The sequence below is a fragment of the Triplophysa rosa genome, linkage group LG1 (assembly GCF_024868665.1).
Source record: "Triplophysa rosa linkage group LG1, Trosa_1v2, whole genome shotgun sequence".
NCBI classification, from domain to species: domain Eukaryota; kingdom Metazoa; phylum Chordata; class Actinopteri; order Cypriniformes; family Nemacheilidae; genus Triplophysa; species Triplophysa rosa.
In genome coordinates, this window is record NC_079890.1 from 38,300,860 (window position 1) to 38,322,599 (window position 21,740).

The 21,740-nt window shown below is 41.9% G+C and overlaps 1 protein-coding gene across 7 annotated transcripts in view; it reads left to right on the forward strand.

Annotated features, from left to right (window-relative positions):
* Window positions 1-21,014, forward strand: part of LOC130563209 (macrophage mannose receptor 1-like) — a 37,033-nt gene extending 16,019 nt beyond the window's left edge. For 4 of the 7 annotated variants that reach the window (XM_057348671.1, XM_057348872.1, XM_057348799.1 and 1 more), the window contains 18 exons: window positions 7,854-7,935; window positions 8,086-8,230; window positions 8,644-8,682; window positions 8,813-8,976; window positions 10,964-11,028; window positions 13,786-13,886; window positions 15,598-15,737; window positions 15,917-16,019; window positions 16,304-16,482; window positions 16,774-16,830; window positions 16,965-17,070; window positions 18,023-18,255; window positions 18,323-18,488; window positions 18,858-18,998; window positions 19,140-19,256; window positions 19,348-19,509; window positions 19,600-19,632; window positions 19,712-21,013. In XM_057348671.1, the coding sequence (XP_057204654.1) occupies window positions 7,854-7,935; window positions 8,086-8,230; window positions 8,644-8,682; window positions 8,813-8,976; window positions 10,964-11,028; window positions 13,786-13,886; window positions 15,598-15,737; window positions 15,917-16,019; window positions 16,304-16,482; window positions 16,774-16,830; window positions 16,965-17,070; window positions 18,023-18,255; window positions 18,323-18,488; window positions 18,858-18,998; window positions 19,140-19,256; window positions 19,348-19,509; window positions 19,600-19,632; window positions 19,712-19,959 (2,281 nt within the window). In that variant the 3' untranslated portion in view covers window positions 19,960-21,013. Of the gene's footprint in view, window positions 1-7,853; window positions 7,936-8,085; window positions 8,231-8,643; window positions 8,683-8,812; window positions 8,977-10,963; window positions 11,029-13,785; window positions 13,887-15,597; window positions 15,738-15,916; window positions 16,020-16,303; window positions 16,483-16,773; window positions 16,831-16,964; window positions 17,071-18,022; window positions 18,256-18,322; window positions 18,489-18,857; window positions 18,999-19,139; window positions 19,257-19,347; window positions 19,510-19,599; window positions 19,633-19,711 lie in introns of all 7 variants that reach the window. The other 3 variants (XM_057349117.1, XM_057348741.1, XM_057349034.1) reach the window with 3 other exon arrangements.
* The last annotated feature ends 726 nt before the right edge of the window (window positions 21,015-21,740 follow it).

Consider the following 21,740-nt stretch of genomic DNA (forward strand, 5'->3'; position numbering starts at 1 on the left):
TCCATCACTGTCTGGTTTGGCTCAGCCACAAAATCAGACATCAGAAGACTACAGAGGACGGTACGGACTGCTGAGAAGATCATTGGTGCTCCCCTGCCCACCCTCCAAGAACTGTATACATCCAGAGTGAGGAAAAGGGCTCAGAAAATCACCCTGGACCTCTCACATCCAAGCCATCAGCTCGTCACAATGCTGCCGTCTGGTCGGCGCTACAGAGCACTGAGCACCAAAACAACAGACACAAAAACAGCTTCTTCCCTCAGGCCATCTACCTCTTGAACAGTTAAATGTTTTTACACACCGTGCAATTAATAACTCTGTGCAATAATAATAATTAAGTGCAATATTAATTATATCTATTTTTTATACAACTTTTTCTGTAAATTATATTTCATTCATTCTGCTATATATAGCACATACCTTGTACTACAAGAGTCTATTCTTATTTTTTACTTGTACATATTTACATACATACATAGCTTTACTCTCTATATCTTTATCTTATGTTTATTGTATTGTATTTCTTAATTTTTTATACCCATAGGCCCTTATTTAAATCATTGTGAACTGTATTCTATTGTGTTATGGTCTCTGTGTACTGTTGTTGCTGTTTCTGTGTTCTGGATGCTCCTGTCACCAAAACAAATTCCTTGTATGTGCAAACAAACTTGGCAATAAAGCTCTTTCTGATTCTGATTCAAGGCTGCCTCTGGATCGGTCTCCGCAGACAGGAGTGGAGCGTGCCTCGCTGCTTCCCCGCTAAGCACCCACTCTACAAATTCTACATGCCGCTCGAGCGTGGAATGGCCGAGCAAAGATATCCCATAGTCATGTGTTGTACCGAGTGAACCGACTGAATGGGAACTTATATTTCACCTTAGGTCGGACTCGGCAGCGCTCCGCCTTCTGCCATTCTTCTCAACGAGGCTGTTTACATCAGAGTGCGTGTGCGTATGACACCACAGCATAAACGCATGAGGTGTTATTTTAACCAGTCAAAGGAAAAAATAAGGGACATTCTTGAAGTGCCCGCGGTAACACTACCGTGGATTTTTACTACCGTGGTGTACCATATTACCGAACACCGGCACAAGCCTAATCAAAATATTTTTGAGTATTTTGTAGAGTGTTGCAACTAGAATTGTGTAAAATTTTAAATCTTCCCCCTTCAGTTTATAAGCTTTATTTGATTTCAGTTGGCCACACCCTACAAGATATTGAATTAGAATGACAGGAAGAGGAGCAGAGTGATTTTACTGAAATTTATCTTTAAGTCCAATTGTGGTCAATAATTTTATCCCTTTAAACTAATCTTTGACCATCAAAACTAACTTTACACTTCAAGTTTTTTTTTCTTGTAAAAATATTTTTCCAGCCATAAAATAGCTTTAATGTAACTCTACACCATAGACTGTATAAAACATGGATTCCGTGACGTCACCCGTAGGTTTCTGAGGTGCCTTTTTGAAGCCTAAAGTGGGCAGAGCCGGCCCTCGCCGTGTTAGCAGCACGTCACTCCGGGATTATCGAAAATGGGCAAAGAGGTGGGATGTGTCATACAGTCAACACATTCAAATATATAAATCAGTAAATCATAACAGTTAAAACATCATCGTCATGATCTGTCACGTTTCTTACATTTAAGTTTTGCAACAAAAGCCCCCAAATACAAGAACAGTGATGTGCAAACTATGATTGAAGTCTTAAAGTGAATAATCTTCATCAGCGACAGCGTTTTACAGAAACTTTATGACCCATGCATAATCCAATACGATTTATTTGTTATTAAATAAATTTATGTTTCGCCAGAGTGCTCCAGTTATTTAAGTCCTCGGTTCTTGTGCACTCGTAGCATTAGCACAGCATCAGTTGTCCATAGCCTACTGTTCAGCAGCTTCACGGTGAATCACGCATGCTCAGTGTCATCAGATCATACGTTAATAAATCGTCTGAAAAGTCTGCGTAATCTCAGTCTGAAATCTCAATGGTTCAGTGTACTGGTGATCCGAAAGCTGAACGAGAACCGCTCTAGCAGTGGCATGCACGTAAACGGCGCTGCAGATCGGTGTATATTAGGGCTGTGCCGATAAACGATATCATATCGAATCGCGATAGAATGTATTTCAAAAACGATGATAAGCTATTGGCATTTTGACTCGATATGGATTAATTTTACAGTCTAACAGAACGCAGAAATAAATGCAACAACAGTCGGTCAGCGTGCAGCTTTTATCATGCGTGTCAAAGTACAAAGTCCATTTCATACTGCACTTGGCAAAGAAAACTCGACATGAGGAGGAAAACATTACTGGAAGCGGAAACAAAGGTGAAACTAACCTCGAGTTGTCATCACGCGGTTTATCAAGTGTCTTATTTTTTTTTCGCGATCGCCGGTTAAACAAAACAAACTTGAGGCGCAATTGCAAGCGAGTTACTTCGAAACTCAAGCACAAACGTTTTTATATCCATCGTTAACATATCTGCTAACATGAGCTGGTGCATATGAAACAAACCAGCGCTGCCCTGTACAGATCAGAGATGTAATGAAGTGAGTTTGTGTGCACATTAAAATATTGACCCTTGTATGTAAGATGCTTGCATGATTAAAGAAATGTACTACAGTTTATGTGCGATGTCTTTTTGAAAGACTAAGGTTCACTGAATGCATTGAATGAATCCCACTACTCGAGCAAGACATTATTGCAGCGTTATGTATGTGCGCAGGTGCTGAGCCAATAGCGTTCGTATGTACGCAGTAACGGAGCCCTTTCATTGGTTGAATGTACTGAATGAACACTCCCTTTACTTAACGAGTCAATTGAGTCAAAATGAGACTGAATGAACTGATACATGTTGTTTATGGCCTAATATCCTCTGTTACAACAGTGCATTAATTTAATTGAATTTTAACTGGTTAAAGGTTAACTTTTGTTAATAAACTGTATTTAAAATAGATTCTTTTAAATAGTTTTTTAATTAAATATATATCGAAATAAATATCGTTATCGATCAATATAGAAAAAAACTATCGAGTTTACTTTTTTGCCATATCGCCCAGCCCTAGTGTATATACAGTGAGAAGGCAGTAATTAAGTTTAAACATATTTCCAATGTGTTTGATGTTCAATAAAATATCTGTCTTACAAGCTTTTTATCTGCTTTAAAAGTTACACGCATGCGCAGTATCATCGGCTCATCGGTTCTCGGAAAGAAACAGCTCCCTGCTCAGTGTAGGCCTACTGGTGATCTGCGAAAGCTGCTGCAAACCGGTACTTGACTCGAGAACGAGAATCGCTCAGTATCAGCTGCTCGTGCTCATCAGTTCAGTACTATTGGACTTACTGAATAATAAAATGGTTTATTTCGAGTCAGCGAGTTACAGACCTAAAAGTGTCACGGTCCTACCTTCTTGTTTATGAATTTCTAGTCATGTGGCAGGATCGGGACAGAGCCCTTAGGTTTTATGTGGAGAGAATCATATTATTGTCTATCTTAACATAATATGCGTTCTCTCCAGTGTCTTGTCATTGGCCCCGCCCCTCTCGTTTCATGTATTGTCTCCCTGCCGTGTCTTATGTTTCACACCTGCCCTCGCTCGTTATCCTTCGTTTGTCTTACCTATAAATGCCCTCATGTTTCTTTGTCCTGTGCTCGTGTATTGCATGTGTATGTACCTGTGCTTTGTCTTTGTGCTGTATGCTTGCGTGTCGTGCTCTCCCAGTGAATTACCTTGCCCTTGGATGTTCTTGTCTCAGTCGTGTAAGTTATTGTTTCATTTTTGTTCTGCCTTGACGTTGTGTCGTGTTTTGTTTAGTTTATTTTTGCCCCATCGAGGGAAGTGTTTTGTTTCCATTTTTATATTGGTCTAGTCTTCGTTACCCCCTCGTGGGTTTTTTGTTTGTTTTTTGTTTTATGTATTAAAGTCTTGTTTTGTTAACTCTTTACCGCTGCCTGCATCTGAGTTCTTTCTGCACGCATTCTTGACAGAATACACGAGCCCCATATGAATCCAGCAGGCAGCATCTCGGCCTCTACCAGGCGGGAGTTGGCCGATTGGTGGCAGTCAACCACTGCCAGGATCCAGAGGGGAGACGGCCCGTTTCCTCCGCAGGGCGATCGGGCCCTCGCCGAGTATGCCCAGGCATCGGCAAAGAGGAGAGGCTTTCTCCCCGAGGCCGTTATGAACGCCTTCTTCCTTGCGGGCCTGGTCAACCCTCCGTCTCTGGAGGACCGCGAGAGGATGGTCAGGGGGTCATTCAAGGAGATGGTTATCGGCCTCTCCTCCAGCGACCATCCAGGCTCCCCAAGCTCCCGCCTACCTCCCATTGAGGAGGATTGTGTAGTGGCGGTCGCCACCCTGGGAAACTCAGTTCCTCCCTCCTCATGCCTGGCTGTTCCTAGTCCTCCCAGCCTCCGGGGGAGGCGAGGGAGAAGGGAGTTGTGGGACTCCCCGTCCGACTCCTCCAGCACGGAGCTAGCCGGGACTCCCCTCGCTTCTCTGCAGCCGGCCACATTTCGAGTGGGCCGGTCCAAGAAGTCGTCGTCGAGGAGGGGGTCACTGACTACAGCCCAGCCGGTGATGCAACCGGCGTCCAGTCCAGTGATCCAGTCCGGTGCAGCCGGCGTCCAGTCCGGGTGCAGCCGGCTTTAGCAGCCGGTGTCCAGTCCAGTGTCCAGTCCGGTGCGGCTGGAATCCAGTCCGGTGCGGCTGGAATCCGGTGCGGCTGGAATCCGGTGCGGCTGGAATCCAGTCCGGCTTCCGGTGCGGCTGGAATCCAGTCCGGCTTCCAGTCCGGTGATCCAGCCGGCGTCCAGTCCGGTGATCCAGCCGGCGTCCAGTCCGGTGATCCAGCCGGCGTCCAGTCCGGTGATCCAGCCGGCGTCCAGTCCGGTGATCCAGCCGGCGTCCAGTCCGGTGATCCAGCCGGCGTCCAGTCCGGTGATCCAGCCGGCGTCCAGTCCGGTGATCCAGCCGGCGTCCAGTCCGGTGATCCAGCCGGCGTCCAGTCCGGTGATCCAGCCGGCGTCCAGTCCGGTGATCCAGCCGGCGTCCAGTCCGGTGATCCAGCCGGCGTCCAGTCCGGTGATCCAGCCGGCGTCCAGTCCGGTGATCCAGCCGGCGTCCAGTCCGGTGATCCAGCCGGCGTCCAGTCCGGTGATCCAGCCGGCGTCCAGTCCGGTGATCCAGCCGGCGTCCAGTCCGGTGATCCAGCCGGCGTCCAGTCCGGTGATCCAGCCGGCGTCCAGTCCGGTGATCCAGCCGGCGTCCAGTCCGGTGATCCAGCCGGCGTCCAGTCCGGTGATCCAGCCGGCGTCCAGTCCGGTGATCCAGCCGGCGTCCAGTCCGGTGATCCAGCCGGTGATCCAGCCGGTGCAGCCGGTGTCCAGTCCAGTGTCCAGTCCAGTGTCCAGTCCGGTGCAGCCGGTATCTTGTCCGGCTTCCAGTCCGGTGATCCAGCCGGCGTCCAGTCCGGTGTCCAGTCTGGTGCAGCAGCCGGCCTTCCAGCCAGGTCCCAGCCTTGTTCCGCCAACGCTCAGGTCGGCGGTCCCCCAGGACTCCGCGCCCTCGAGCGCAGCCGGGGACTAAAATTATTCCCCCCACGAACTTTGTTGTTTCCCCACCCCCCCATGTTAATTTTTCTTGTTGTCCCACCCCAACCCTGTTGTTATTATTGCTTGTCTGCCCCTTGTCTTGTTTGCCATGTCTGTTTGGGTCTTGTCCTTGTTGCAGTCTGTCATGTCCGGTTAGTCAACCCCTTGGTGAACACCTGGAGGTGTTCATTAAGGGGGGGGGCTCTGTCACGGTCCTACCTTCTTGTTTATGAATTTCTAGTCATGTGGCAGGATCGGGACAGAGCCCTTAGGTTTTATGTGGAGAGAATCATATTATTGTCTATCTTAACATAATATGCGTTCTCTCCAGTGTCTTGTCATTGGCCCCGCCCCTCTCGTTTCATGTATTGTCTCCCTGCCATGTCTTATGTTCAGTGTTGGGTAAGTTACTCTGAAAAAGTAATTAATTACTAGTTACTAATTACACATTCGATAATGTAATTAGATTACTGTACAAGTTACTCTCTTCAAAAAGTATTTAATTACTTATTACTAATTACTTTCTATATCCTACATCAACCTTGATGAGTTAAGTGATTCAAGGATAGACTTGAAACGGCACTTTTAATTCATTCAAATAAATAATATAAAACTACATAAAGTATTATTATTAATTACAAATGTGAGAATTATACATTAAAGCACGGATTTTAAAGTTAGACTTTGAATTTTTATGTAAATTCCTCTTCTGCACACACACATATTACACAAAGTATTTAGTTTAATAACATCAAAAGTAACTAATTAAATTACAGAAAAAATAAGAGTAATGCCTTACTTTACTTTTTCAAGGGAAAAGTAATGAAATTACAGTAACGAATTACTTAGTAACTTGTTACACCCAACACTACTTATGTTTCACACCTGCCCTCGCTCGTTGTCCTTCGTTTGTCTTACCTATAAATGCCCTCATGTTTCTTTGTCCTGTGCTCGTGTATTGCATGTGTATGTATCTGTGCTTTGTCTTTGTGCTGTATGCTTGCCTGTCGTGCTCTCCCAGTGAATTACCTTGCCCTTGGAAGTTCTTGTCTCAGTCGTGTAAGTTATTGTTTCATTTTTGTTCTGCCTTGACGTTGTGTCTTGTTTTGTTTAGTTTATTTTTGCCCCATCAAGGGAAGTGTTTTGTTTCAGTTTTTATATTAGTCTGGTCTTCGTTACCCCCTCGTGGGTTTTTTGTTTGTTTTTTATTTTATATATTAAAGTCTTGTTTTGTTAACTCTTTACCGCTGCCTGCATCTGGGTTCTTTCTCCACGCATTCTTGACAAAAAGAGCTAATTTCTCCTTGGGTGTGACAGACTCATCCCTGAGTCAGATGGGCACTGTGACTGCGAAATGTGACTGCATTTAACCCATCCAGAGAGTAGTGAACACACGCACAGCAAGTGGTGAACACACGTACACCCGGAGCAGTGGGCAGCTATCACTGCAGCGCCCGGGGAGCAAGTAGGGGTAAGGTGCCTTGCTCAAGGGCACCTCAGTCGTTACCCGCCGGCCCTGGGGATCGAACCGGCAACCTTCTGGTCAGGAGTCTGACTCTCTAACCATTAGACCACAACTGCCTCGCTAGTCCAGTCAGTGTCGCTCCGCTTGAGGTCGTGATACGGCTCAGTGCCGTGGCGTGTAAAGATAGGTCCCCAGTCTGTCTCAAGACAACGTCGAGAGACCGACTGAAGGGGAACGTCTCGGTTATGACTGTAACCCATCAGGGAACGAGACGTTGTGTCTTCATGCCACAACGCTTTGCCGACCCGCTGCAGCGACTGGGAGATACCTCTCAGGTTCCTCAGCCCAAAGGGTGAATGAATGACCGCCGCCATCTTCCTTTTATACCCGTATGCACGGGGCGGGGACTGGCGTGCGTGTGTCATTCGCCAAGCCCATTGGCATTTTAAAATTCCTCTCGGAGATGATAGGTTCTCAAGATCAAACCCCAGTCTGTCTCTCAACACAACGTCTCGTTCCCTCCATCAGGGAATGGAGGTTACAGTCGTAACCGAGAGGTTTTATGGAGAAAATACTCAGCAATGGTTTAAAATAATAAATTTGCACATGGTTTGTCTTAAATCACATTAAAAACACCATATAAACAACATTAACAACTTGATTTTCACCACAAGGGGACTTTAAATCACTTCTTATGTAATACTGTCAAAACAAATAACACTGTCATCAGAACATGTCTACTGAATTGTTACCGAAAATACAAGAATTTTAGTTGTGTCACATGAACTTTTCGCAGGTATTTTAGTGGACACCCGACGTGGATCGGCTTCACTTCACTGGACAGTAATTCTGGCTATGTGTGGTCAGATCAAACTCCTGTGAGTGATTTCTCATGACTTTCTCTCACTCTTTCTGATTGTATTGTTTCCTCCCAAACAACATTTTCCTTAAATTATTTTAACAGATCTTTAAATCATTCATATGTTTTGTCACATGCTGTAATTGTGTGTTTGTGTCTGTGTTTGTAGTCTGATTATGAAAATTGGGACTCCGGGCAACCAAACAACTACAACAATAATGAGAACTGTGCAGAATACGGCTATAAGAGTAACCGCAAGTGGAACGATCGAGATTGTGGTAAACTTATTGACTGGATCTGTCAGATTCCAATAGGTACACATGCAGAAATATACACATAAAGCTGCGGGGAAATTAAGAGACCATTTTAAAGACCTTTGGTGTGTTTAGGTACAGGAAAAGTTCAACTGTTATTTTTTTATGCGATAACCTGAATTTTGATCAGAGTTTTCATGTGTCTTGTCTTTCACATTGCTGTTGGGTGACTTTATGTCGCCCTGATGTTTGATTTAGTTGAAATCAACAGACTCCAACGACCACAATAGATCTAGAAATGATGATTAAATGAAAATTTGGAATGGTCTCTTATTTTTTTCCATGGCTCTATACAGTGGGACGTTCACAGGTGACACATTGTGTTTGTGAATGCTGTTTTTGGTTTGTGTATTCAGTCTGTTGAAATTATTCACCACCTCAGGAACACTGTTTGAATTCTGTTCTTTCAACAGGCATCACTCCAAAATACCCATCTACGTCAGTAATTCAAGGTACTTAGAAAATGTGTTTACATATATACTGTACGTTGAACAAAAATCTTTCAAAAACATTTTGCAGCTATAAATCACATGATCATAGTTAAAACCTAATGTAGATTCTGTTGTTTTTATCTTTTAATAGGATACAACAAGACATCGGATGGCTGGACCGTGTTCAATGGCAGTCAGTATTTCATTAATAATGATCTGCTTCCTATGGAAGAAGCTCGAGCGTTCTGTAAGAAGAATCACGCTGATCTTGCTGTCGATATCGGTCAAAGCGAGAGGAGGTTTTTATGGAAGCAGGTAAATGACTGTCATTGGGAAGTTAAATAATCACAATTAAAATCAAATGTCTTATCACAGAGGACTTCAGTAAGTGCCAATGGTGAAGCTGCACCTTAGCCACTTGTTGCACTTACAGTAAGTGCATTAGATAGGAAATGAAGTGTAAATCTGTCCATTGGGGCAAAAGAAGCCTCATTTCGTGTCAGCATCTTTACAATTTGTGTTTGCAGGATGTCCCTGTGCAATCCGGTATCACGGCAAAGCGTGAAACAGACACGCCGGTCCACTCGAAAATGCGTGTCACTGTCACGCTTGACTCCTCTAGGCGTGAACATGACACGCTCAGTTCTTTGCCATTGTAAACTGAAACGATTTTAAAAATACCTATTATTTGTACTTTATATAAAATAATAGATATTTTAGAGCACTTAACCCCTAAACCTTCCCACCTCCCGACGATTAAAAAACACGCAACAAGCAAATAGAAGTCAACCACGGGCATTTATTAAAACACGCAGCAAAAACTGTATAAAAACATTTACGAGGCCGCGTTGCATTCCGAGTATTTTATAGCTGTACGATTTTGTGAGCACAGCAGGAAGGAACGCACGCAGTGACGTATAGGCTCAAGTTTAGCATGTGACGCAATCTGAGCAGGTCACGCAATGGCGTTTTACAACGTAAGCGAACGTAATGACGCAACCAGTGACGAGACACACGAGAGCCAATGCCATTTCACAATCGAAGCTGATGTTCCGGCGGCAATTTTTGAAATTGTACGCAACCGGAACCGGTTTCTACGGCAGACAGAGAAGAGGATTGCTGTTCTTTGGCCTCGGAACGCTTGGAATAATTGCACTTTTTGAAAAATAGCATCTGTGGCCGTATCTGCCTGTTATGTGTTGTGTTTTATATTATATAATATACAAACTGTTAGGTTAAGTTGTAGGGGTGGGGTCGGGTTACGTGCTAAAATGCATCTAAAGTGTGCGCACAAAGTAATAAACGTACACAAAATACCATGATGTACACCAGTACACGTCATGAATTATAAAAAAAACGACTTTAATGGATATATTCTCCTCTGTCTTGTCAGTCAATGGTGCACGTTCACGAGAGCACTTCGACGCATGCGCATTCGGTGGGGGCAGACGCCGACGTTCTGACTCACAACCCGGAAGAGCAACTCTGTGTTTACAAGCAGACGCACACTGTACATCAGCTGATCTTCGAAAAATGTCTGATGATTTCAATATTGAGAAAGACTTGGGCTGCGTCCGAAATCGCATACTGTGACAGTATGCACTGAATTTAAACAAGTACCTACCTATCGGCCGTTAAAACAGTATATGAACATATTTCGGACATACTGCGTCCGCCATGTTTTATGGTCATGTGACCCGTATGCTCTTTGACCTGTGACGTATTAACAACATCCTACGTGTGAGTGTTGATAAAAACATAATTTAGTCACAAAAAATTCGTTTATTGGCACTTACATTAGAAACGGACGTCCGCCTTAAAGTTTTCCGCTATATTTATTTGATTTACTTTTGAAATTTGACCGTTGCTCAGCTCCTGTGGCATAATGGGATAGAGAAGTGTCCATCCGATCCACACTCACGAATCTCAGCGGAAGTAGTAGACCATCCGGGTATTTCTCGCCTACTATTTTTTGCATACTGAGGTTTCGGACATACTATTCATGACTCGTACTCATTTATGCGATTTCGATTTAGGAGTTTCCTCTTTGTTGTTTCTCCTGAGTTTGGGACAAAGCAAGTTGATATTTCATGTCTCCGATTTCTTTGTCAGTTTGACTTGACTGGTCCAAAATGGCACAAAATAAAAGCTTACTACTCTTCTCATACCTTGTTATGGGCAGCTGTCTCAGAAATCTGGAAATATGCTTCACGTCACAGAGACTGAAGACTATTGCTCACAGAAAAGAAAAACATTCTTTTTGACAAACTTTTGAGTAGGACTATCTGATGCTGTTTTACAGGTATCTAGTGGATCAGAAGATTACTACTACATCGGGATGTTTGTCGAGTTGGATAAATCATTTGGGTGAGTATAAAAGACTTAAAGTGGATGCTTAACTACTGGAGAGATTTCCGTGTATCAAATTTAAAAACAGGGCCTAAATTTCGGGGGGGGGGTTATCGCCTCATGTGACCCTTACATGACACATCCTAAATCCTAAATAAATCATCTTCATTTATTAACATCCTCAGAATTTTAGGTATGGCCTTTGTATTTCCAGATCTTTTTTTGTTTGTTATAGGAGCAGTGTGGGATTTTGAGGAGGATCTATTGACAGAAATGCAATATAATATACGTAACTGTCTTCAGAGGTGTATACAGACCTTACAAAATATAGCGTTATTGGCGGGTCCCCTTACATGGAATGTTGTTGACATGTCACCATGTTGTTTCGCTAATGCATTCTCTACTTTGGCAAAGACGACATCTTAGCCCTGTATTCAGGGGCGGATTTAGTGATTTGGGGGCCCTAGGCAAATCCATGTATGGGGGCCCCAACTATGCACCATTTTACTTTACTGCAACCCTTATTTTTCTTCCTCCTCAAAGCACACAACTTTTCACCCCCTGTCAAAGTGACAGGGGAAAACTAAGCTTAATAAACACAGATACTGACTAATTAAAAAATATATAATAATGAATTCCCAAATGAAAAACATGGGATACGTGTCTTAACAAAACACTTATATTAAAGTTTTAAAAAAATTTGATGAAATGAAAACTAATAGTTATATAAAGCATTAAATTATTCAATCAAACAGAAAAGTTGAAAATTTTAATATAAGCCTTTTTTATAAGACTTTTTCGCCCATAAGTAACCAGTCTAAATGAGCAAAGCTCATTCACATCCTACGTTCTCTTGTAGTTCACTGAGCTTTGAACGATTCACTGATCTCTTACATTCTGTGTAAACGAATTGGTTCAAAGAAGTCATTTGTTTGCGAGTAGTTCTGATCGCAATGTGCGTTCATACTGGCGAACTCGCTGTGTACAGAATAACGCTGATTCAACGAGCCAACTTCACAGCTAAAAACATTATAATGATGTACAGCAAGTTAGTTTAGGAAATCTTTTCAAGAAATTCAAGAAAATGTAAATTGAGCGTAAAACTCCTGAACAGCCGTGAAACACAGCTAATACAGCTCCTAATATAGCTCTTTTACTGAACTCTTCAGCGTCTCACTGCTGGTAACGAAACAGCGCCTCCATTGTGGCGTAACTGCAGTTACAAATGACAATCTGTTTAATAATGCACGCAGTGTTTTTTATGAAGACACTTGACATATTTTTGATGAGAGTCTAAGGCGGCACGAAATTTGATTGAGGCGGCCGCCTCCAATTTCTTTATGCAGGAAAAACCCTGATCTGGGATCTGGCCAGGAGAGTGCTGTGTCTGGCGGGAGAGAGAGGCGCTGCTGCTGTAGGAACAGCGGTGGAGTTTGTGTGGGGAAAAAGCAGAGACTTTGGCAACAATCGTTTGTAAATCGTCTTTTTTCCTCTCCGCTAGTGTAGCTGCGTTGTTGTTTTATTTCCCTGCGACTTTTACTTCGTTTTGCAGCTAATGTACCACACAATGACACTCGCTGTGGGCAGTTCTACTAATTCTGCTGCTGCGTGTCGAACTAGTCTCGTGCATATACGGTGCTAATGGGATGGTCCACTCTAATCTATAATGGGGGGAGTGCCTTCGTACAGATGTAATAACGTTAAACGTTAACAGGGATATCCTGACTATTTTGAGGATTACTTGGGGCTCTACGTGGCTGCTGACATGGTTTATTGGTTAAGTCCACCCCTTCCTTTTGGGGGCCCCTGGTAGCTCGTGGCCCCAGGTGATTGCCTACCTTTGACTAATGGTAAGTCCACCCCTGCCTGTATTAGCCACCCTAGTGCTTCACACAGGAGGTGTGGAGTAAAGCTGAAGATCTTTGCCCGAACCCGATGTGACCCGATGGGTTCGGGCTTAATTTCTATCATTTTACACGGGCTCGGGCTTGCGGCATGAGCGGTCATGTGATGCGTTCCGATTAGCGCGAGAAAGATGCGAAAATGGATGCTGAGGAGGTGAAACGGAGGCTTGCCTCTGGCAATTACGTTTTGGTTGCACCAGCAACTAAAGCAAAGTCTGAGGTGAGGAAAAGTTTTGACCATGTGCATAATGAGAATAATGAGCCAGTGGGATATGTGAGATGTTACGATGTTACAGAGGACTTATTTTATTTCTTTGTTCCAACTTCAAAGTGGCCTATAGCCTACGTTAGTCATTAATAAGCTCTAGTGTGGAGTGAACCGCCTGGTTGCAATTTGTAACCTCACCATTAGATGCCGCTAAATTTCAATGCCGGGTCCTTTAAACCTGCAAGCAAAATGTGCCACGTTCTTCTCCAATTCATTTTTGATCTTTATTTATTATTTATTCATTCTAAGTTTTGCAGTTGAAACATGGGTCATTCCGTGAGATATGAGTCATCAGTAAACTAGACTCTACTTTTACAGACGGACTAATGTTCATTCGGGTTTATTTTTCGATAGAATGGAACATGCGGTTCAGCGCATTGCAGACCACGACAGTGACAGTGTGGAATGTGCCGATGCTCAAAAAGGGTTTCATGAAAGACAGAGAACACTGTTGCAGCAGTGTTTTTGGAACTAAATAAAATTAAAAGTTATATTAAATTAAATAGTGCACAATAATCTGTGACCATACGAGTGACCTTCCATTGAATTTAAAGGTCAGTAAGCAAATCTAATGAATGTTTTGTTTTTCTTGTCTGTTTGTAGCTGGATGGACGGTTCACCTGTCATATACACTGCATGGGATCACAATCAACCAAATTTTGGCAACAATGATGAGAACTGTGTGACCATTTACAAGAACACTGGTAATAACCTCATTAGAGCTGTTCCTGTATGATGTTATAATGTGTGGATGATTTTGACTTCATTAAAGAATACTGTCACAAAATACTGTCGTCCCTTCCAAGTTAATCACCAAACTTGGGAACCTGGGTATTAACACCTCCATTTGCAACTGGATTATGGACTTTCTGACAAACAGACCCCAGCTTGTTAGGTCAGGCCACATCTGCTCCACCACCATCACACTTAACACTGGCGTTCCACAGGGCTGTGTTCTGAGCCCCTTTCTCTACTCCCTCTTCACACTCGACTGCAGGCCTGTGAATGGATCTAATGCCATCATCAAGTTTGCAGACGATACTACAGTGATTGGTCTCATCAGCAACAACGATGAGACTGCCTACAGGGAGGAGGTCCAGCACCTGGCCACATGGTGCTCAGACAACAACCTGCTCCTTAACACTTCCAAGACAAAGGAGCTCATCGTGGACTTCAGGAAGGAGAGAGGAGGCACACATGACCCCATCCACATTAACGGGATGGCTGTTGAGCGTGTCCCCAGCTTTAAGTTCCTGGGGACCCATATTTCGGAGGACCTGTCCTGGACCACCAACACCTCCAGCCTGGTCAAGAAGGCTCACCAGCGCCTCTTCTTCCTGAGGACTCTGAAGAAGAACCAACTGTCTTCAGCTATCCTGGTGAACTTCTACCGCTGCGCAGTAGAGAGCATCCTAACCAACTGTGTCACAGCCTGGTATGGGAGCTGCTCTGTTGCAGAGCGCAAGGCACTGCAGCGGGTGGTGAAAACCACCCAGCACATCACAGGGACTCCACTTTCAGCCATTGAGGACATCCAGAGGAAATACTGTCTGCGTCGAGCTCGCGGCATTCTTAAGGACTCCTCTCACCCCGCCCACAGACTGTTTTCTCTCCTGCCTTCTGGCAGGCGCCTCAGATGCCTCCGGACAAGGACTAGCAGACTGAGAAACAGCTTTTTTCCCAGAGCTGTCTTGCTTTTGAACTCTACCCCCCGCTGATTCCACAACCCCCTCATATACCTCTACTTAATGCTGCTATATTGTTTTGTTTATTGCACTACAGGCCTGTCAAGTGCACGACTGGACTGTCTACACATGTACTACATGTTTACTTGCTCTACCGGACTATTTATACATATACTACATCATTTGCACTCCAGTACTATGTACTAATGTCATTTGCACTACTGGATTATTACACATATACCGCATCATCTGCACTCCAGTACTATGTACTGAATACTGCAATAACTCATCTACTGCACTGTTTACTTTAACTTAATAACTGCTGTCTATAAGTTATGCACACTTTATATTCTTGCACTACTGTTCTGCATAGTTAATTTATATTGTACATATCCATCAGTAAATTTCTGTTTTCAGTAAATAGCCATCTGTATATAATGGTCATAGTACATTCCCACTTGTAAATTCTTCATAATTTTGCTCTATCCTGTATTTATGTATTTATGCACAACTGTATATCCTGCACTTGCTTATTGCACTTCTGGTTAGACCTAAACTACATTTCGTTGCCTTGTACTTGTACATGTGTAATGACAATAAAGTTGAATCTAATCTAAAAATTAAGGCAAGTCCATTCATACAGTTTCAGGGTTTAGCTGAACTCTGCAGCACAGTGTGTTTTAATGTTGCACCACGTCATCTGATCAATATCATGCTTGTGTTTTTGTAGGGTTTTGGCATGATGTCAACTGCGGCAGGCCGTTACCCTCTGTCTGTAAAAGAAGTTCAGATTTTGTCAACACCACCATGTCTCCGTCAACTGTAGCGGCGGGCGGCTGTGCTCCTGAATGGACCCGCTTCCGCGGAAAAGTGAGAATCATGACAGTTAACGCTAGAAACCAGCGCAGGACATGCGAACAATATTGCAGATTTCAGCTGGGCCTGATTTTTGTTACCAACAGTTAAATAGTCCATCTCTAAATTTGCCAAACGCATTAAACACAATGTATTTTTCACATTTAATTCTGAGGGTTTTTATATCCAAACAGTGTTATAAGCGTTTTGATAATAAGATGACGTGGCATAAAGCGCGAGATCACTGCATTTCACATGGAGGTAATCTGGTGTCCATTCAGAGTCACACGGAGCAATGTGAGTATTATATCTCTTATCTGTTCTTCTCCTTTACACCTGAACTTATGTTTAAGATAAGATAAGATAAGATAAGAAATGAAACAGCGTTGTGTCTGTATATGTGCTGCGTTGTTATAGCACTCGATTACTAACATGTATTCTCTAGGAAGACTAGTGTCCAGTGTCATGCAGCACAAAACCAGTACAGATAACAGCTACTTTAACTGGATTGCGAGCAGTTTGTAAATAAGATGCAAAAAGGTTGTGCATTTGTTGAATGAGTCCTTGAATCTTTCTTTAAGCGTTTCTCACAACTATGACGCTCAATTCTGCTGATGACATGTGGACGGGCTTGAATGACATCAACTGGGACATGAAGTTTGTGTGGACTGATGGTAAAGGCGTCCGATACACAAACTGGATGAAAGGTCAACCCGTGTCACCGCAAGAGTCAAGAATCCTCTTTGATGAAGAGGCAAGTGTGCGTGATGTCAGTGTGAATTATGAATATTTAGCACATTAAAAATTGTCAGAGGGCTAATAATTTAACAACAACTGCATAAGTAAAATATCTTCATCAAACTTCACTGGGGTTTTGTCTTTGATTCTTCAGAAGTCGATTTATAATGAACACTCGGTTCTGTTGGATTTTATAAAGCGAGCTAATCATTTGACGTAAACTATATTAAATATGAATATTTAAATGTAAGATACTACATATGGATTTCTACAGCAGTTTAGATGTTGCTTATCTGTTTTTTTTCTGTTTTAGGAAGACATACGGATCAGATTTTCTTCCCATCGATCGATACACAGGGTTGAAAGTCAGGTGGGTTTCCAGTCCAAAGGACACATGGGCATTTCTTTAACTCTCTGTGTGACGGCAATTTACAAGTACATATGTTTTGTAATTTGATTAAGCATCGAGCTTTACACTATTAATTTGAACTCTTTCCCATGTAGAACTATGACTGTGTTGTCATGGTTAGAAATCCACAGAAGATCACTGGTGTGTGGAAAGTTGAAGTGTGTGGAAATGAGAGACGTTTCATCTGCAAGAGGAACACAGGTCAATACAAAACTTCATAAAACATATATTATATAAAGATATAATCACATTTCATCACTATAGGGATGTAACGATTGAAAATCGATTATAATTAGGGCTGTCAAACGATGAATCGCGATTAATCGCATCCAGAATAAAAGTCTGTGTTTACATAATGTATGTCTGTACTGTGCATATTAATTTAGTATTAATAAACACATACATATACACATGTATATATTTAGAAAATGTTTACATGCATTTGTTTATATTTTCCAATCATTTAAATGATATGTAAATGCTTATTAATATGAATATTTAATTTTTTCTTTAATAAATGCGTATGTTTTTATAAATACAAAATTAATATGCACAGTACACAGACATACATTATGTAAACCCAAACTTTTATTCTGGATGCGATTAATTGTGATTTAATCCTTTGACAGCCCTAATTATAATATGTGACTATTCCAGTTGAGATGATAATTGAATCGCAATACATGTTTTAAACTTTGTTCACTTTAAACTTGGAGAACGTGGATATGCTGATAATTCTTAAATGTAAATAAATCCAAGAAAAGATCAGTATTGCGCATCGCATCATGAGCTGAGTGAATTGTTACATCACTATTCATCACATACATGTACTCCTCATCAATCTCTTAAGATGCGTGTTGCCGGTCTCTACTTTGAGGTTGTTAGAAGGTGTTCCACTGTAGTTTTGGTTGCTCTTGTAACATTTATAAACAAACCCTGCAGTCATCATTTGCATAAAGTTGATTAAATCTCAACTTTGTCGTGTCACTAGACACGCCCACTTCCTGTCGCCGTCGGTCACTGTCACTCGTGTCGCCGGATGTTACTAAACTACCATTGAAACAAATGAGATCATGTCGCTGATGGGGCGTAACTGTACCTACGTGACTGTACAACTGTGTTGGATGTGTGAGTGTGTTTGCGTGTGTCGTAGACTCTCAGCTGGCTGCTCCCGTGACCACAGCAGTGCCACAGAGATTCTTCAGTCTGGGCAACGATTTATACAAGGTGCAGCAGGTGAAGATGAGCTGGGATGAAGCCAGAAGAGAGTGTAAAGCCGATGATGCTGATCTTGCTAGTGTGCTGGACTCCATCAGTCAGGCGTACAGCAGCCTCAGAGTCGACACCATCAGAGAACCTTTGTGGATCGGCCTCAACAGCAACCTGGTACCAAATTCATCTTATCATCTGGATGTATCGGAGGATTTGGATGTATTAAATCTGTTTGCTCCAGACAGGTGGACGGTATCGCTGGGTGGATAACTGGCTTCTAAGCTACAGTAAATGGGCCGCAGGAGAACCCAGAAACAATTTAGCTTGTGTTTATATCGACACGGATGGCGACTGGAAAACTGCAGCGTGCAACAACACATATTATTCCCTCTGCAAACGATCCAAAGGTATTTCATTCTACATTCTACAAATGACAATTAGATTTTCCCCCATTCATTTTTACATAAGGATTTAAAGTAATTCCTATAAGAGTCTTGAAGTAAATGACTCCCAGCATTACACACTTGTTCTTTAATTTGGAGTTACAGTATATTGTCTATTAAGCATGATTCTTCAAAAATAGTCAAGTAACATTGACCGTGAAAGCTTTATACAGTGTGTTATCAGTACATTTCTCTATATAGAAAATTAGATTTCGAATACATTTAAACCAGCATTTGTCATAGCGATTGGGCACCAATATATTCAAACTCATCCTGTCAGTTTATCATATTATTGTTACAATTGTCAATTAAACTCCTCACTTTGCCCCGCAGTTGTTGCCCCCACAGATCCCCCTCAGCTGCCGGGTAACTGCCCCGAATCAGACTGGATCTCATTCAGAGGACACTGCTATACATTCATGATCTCTCGGAGAGAAAACTGGGATGATGCCACAGTGGAATGCATGAGAATAGGTGAGACATTACTTTGTCCTCCCAATTAGATGCTTAAATATCACATGAATCCTATTGTACTGAGTGCTTGAAAAACATGGGACAAGAGTGACATTCATCAAGGCACAGACGGCATCAACAGTGAGTTTCCTGCGATTTCAGGTGCATCTTTAGTCAATATTGAGGACCCAATAGAATCAAAGTTTATCCGTCGGAATCTGGAGATCCTTCAAGATGAAGTCAGCTCAATCTGGATCGGAATGCACCGCAGTCATACGGGTCAGAACTTGTTTTCATTTAAATCAATCAAACACTCAAAATGAGCCGTAGAAGTGAAACAGGAACAGAATGTGATGTTTGTGTGTCACAGGTGAATGGATGTGGATTGATAGTGCGGTTGTGGATTACACAAACTGGAAACCGCGGATGCCCAATAACGCCGGTGACTGTGTGGAAGTTCAGTCAATCACTGGAATGTGGAGTAACAACAACTGTAATAATCGCAGAGCTTATATCTGCAAGACCGCTAAAGGTCCGTCAAACAAACACACAACACTATATACAGAATGCATTCATATTACATCATCTTGTATAAACATCTACATGTGTCTTTCTTTTCCAGTCATACCACCAACAGAGAAGCCGTCCGTGTCAGGTGTGTAGAACTACTGTAGATCTAGAAACTTTCTTTCAGCTAATATCTATGAAATCATGCATTTATTGTTGCATTGCAGCATTTGCAGAGCGTCACGTAGAAGAGACGTCTCACGGCTCGGCTGGCATCGCTGTAGGGGTCGTGTTGATCATCATCGCTGTCGCAGGTGTTGCCGGCTTTCTGTTCTATAAGAGAATTTGCAGGCCTTTGATTGGACAGCGTACATTTGACAACAGACTCTATAACAACTCTGATCTGTCGGAGCCTCTTGCCACTTTTAATAGTAAGGGTATCGCTGGCAACAATGAACAAAATGAGCACGACTAACACATCAATACACACATGGCACTAATTTTGAATGTAATGCACACAAGCCGTATTGAAACATGTACATTAGATACGCCGAGAATACAGACCCGACAGCAGACAACTGTTCTGTGATAAATAATAAGATCTTTTATAATAATTTAGATAGTGGAAAGATGAATTTACTCATTTTGACTGGATGTTACACCCCAGTAACAGTGGAAACACGTTTGCGATGTATACATTAAGCAGAATATCATTCCATTCATGCCAGCGAGTTATCGAGCTTAGAAGCAAACTTGCTGTTTTCTGGCAGCATTTAAGCTTTTTATGAATGTTGAACTGTTCTTTTGAATTCATGTTTTTGTGCTAACACTGTACAGTAACGTTTCATTTGTTTCCTGAGTTAACATGAAAAGTGCTTCTGTAGCATATTGATTTCAACATTTACTAATCCATATCTCAAGTCATACACTGTATCTTGTATTAGTTTTAGTATTCGTTAAAACAAGCAAATGTATTGATATTAACATTAACATAGACAAAGATTGAAAGAAAGATGTTTTAAAAATGTTGCTCATTGTTATATAATGTTAGCGAAGCATTAGCGAACAATATTACACTTCCGTTTGGAGTACTTGATTCAGACTTGGTCTGTTGTCTCCCAATAACAACTGCTAAAACGGATTTATTTTAAAAAACGTAGTTTCTATTTACACAGAGTACAAATAGCCCGCCTTGTTGGCAGAGACTATTTACACTAGCTCCGCCCACCAATATGTGATTGGAAAAGAGAAAGTGTAAGATTGACGCCATTTCGACTCGAGTGGCATAAAGTGTAAAGTCTGTGTAGTGCGGCATGGGAGACCGGGCTTCTAATCCCGCTGAAAACCTTCTTTAACCTTTTTTATTACTTTACAGATCATAAAGGCATTTGTTTTCAATAAAATTGATTTAAGACTTAAAATTCTTTTTTTTTATTCATAAACTTTTTATGGTTTTGTAGATTTAGGGTAAGGTTAGGGGTAGGTATAGGGCAGGTATAGGGCTTTAATATCTCAATAAGTTGCCATCATTTTAATAATTTTAATAAATATAATGATTTACTGTCTGTTATTATTGCATAATGTTTAATGCACAACAATACTGAGGTGCAAATAGTAACGTTATCTGCCACTATTTATAAGTAAAAAGCATCTAACTATTATATCTACTTAATCCAAAGAAAATAGGCCCTACAGCTATTTTTGGTTAGTGTAAATAGCATATCGCTAAGAAATGCTGCTATTTACACTTAGTGTAAACAGAGCTTACTACTATTCAAACTTAGTGTAGATAGCCGCTGCCTTAAATATATATATATATATATATACTGTATATACAGGTATATATAAAATATTTATATAAAATGCCGGAATATGATTTTGTTAAAACATTTGGACACAATAGAGAGTAATAAAACTTATGTAATCACATTTCCCACACATAAAGACAAGACCAGATATGTTGCTAAGTTTGGTTTGGCACCATATATTAAAAAAAACTTATCGCTGAGGTCAACAGATGCGGTTCTTTTGTGATCATGTTCGACAAAACCCTGAACCAGAAAACTATAAGCAAGCGACTGCATGTGCAGTATTGGTTAAATGACCATGTTTAGTCAAGATTTTTGGGATCTCAGTTTATGGGCCATGCCACTGCACAAGACTTCAGCACGTCAAAGTAAGTTTTCCTTCTATCAATATGTTAATTAACTTACCTATTTGTGTATGATGTGGAAAATGTATGGTAAGGTCACAGTA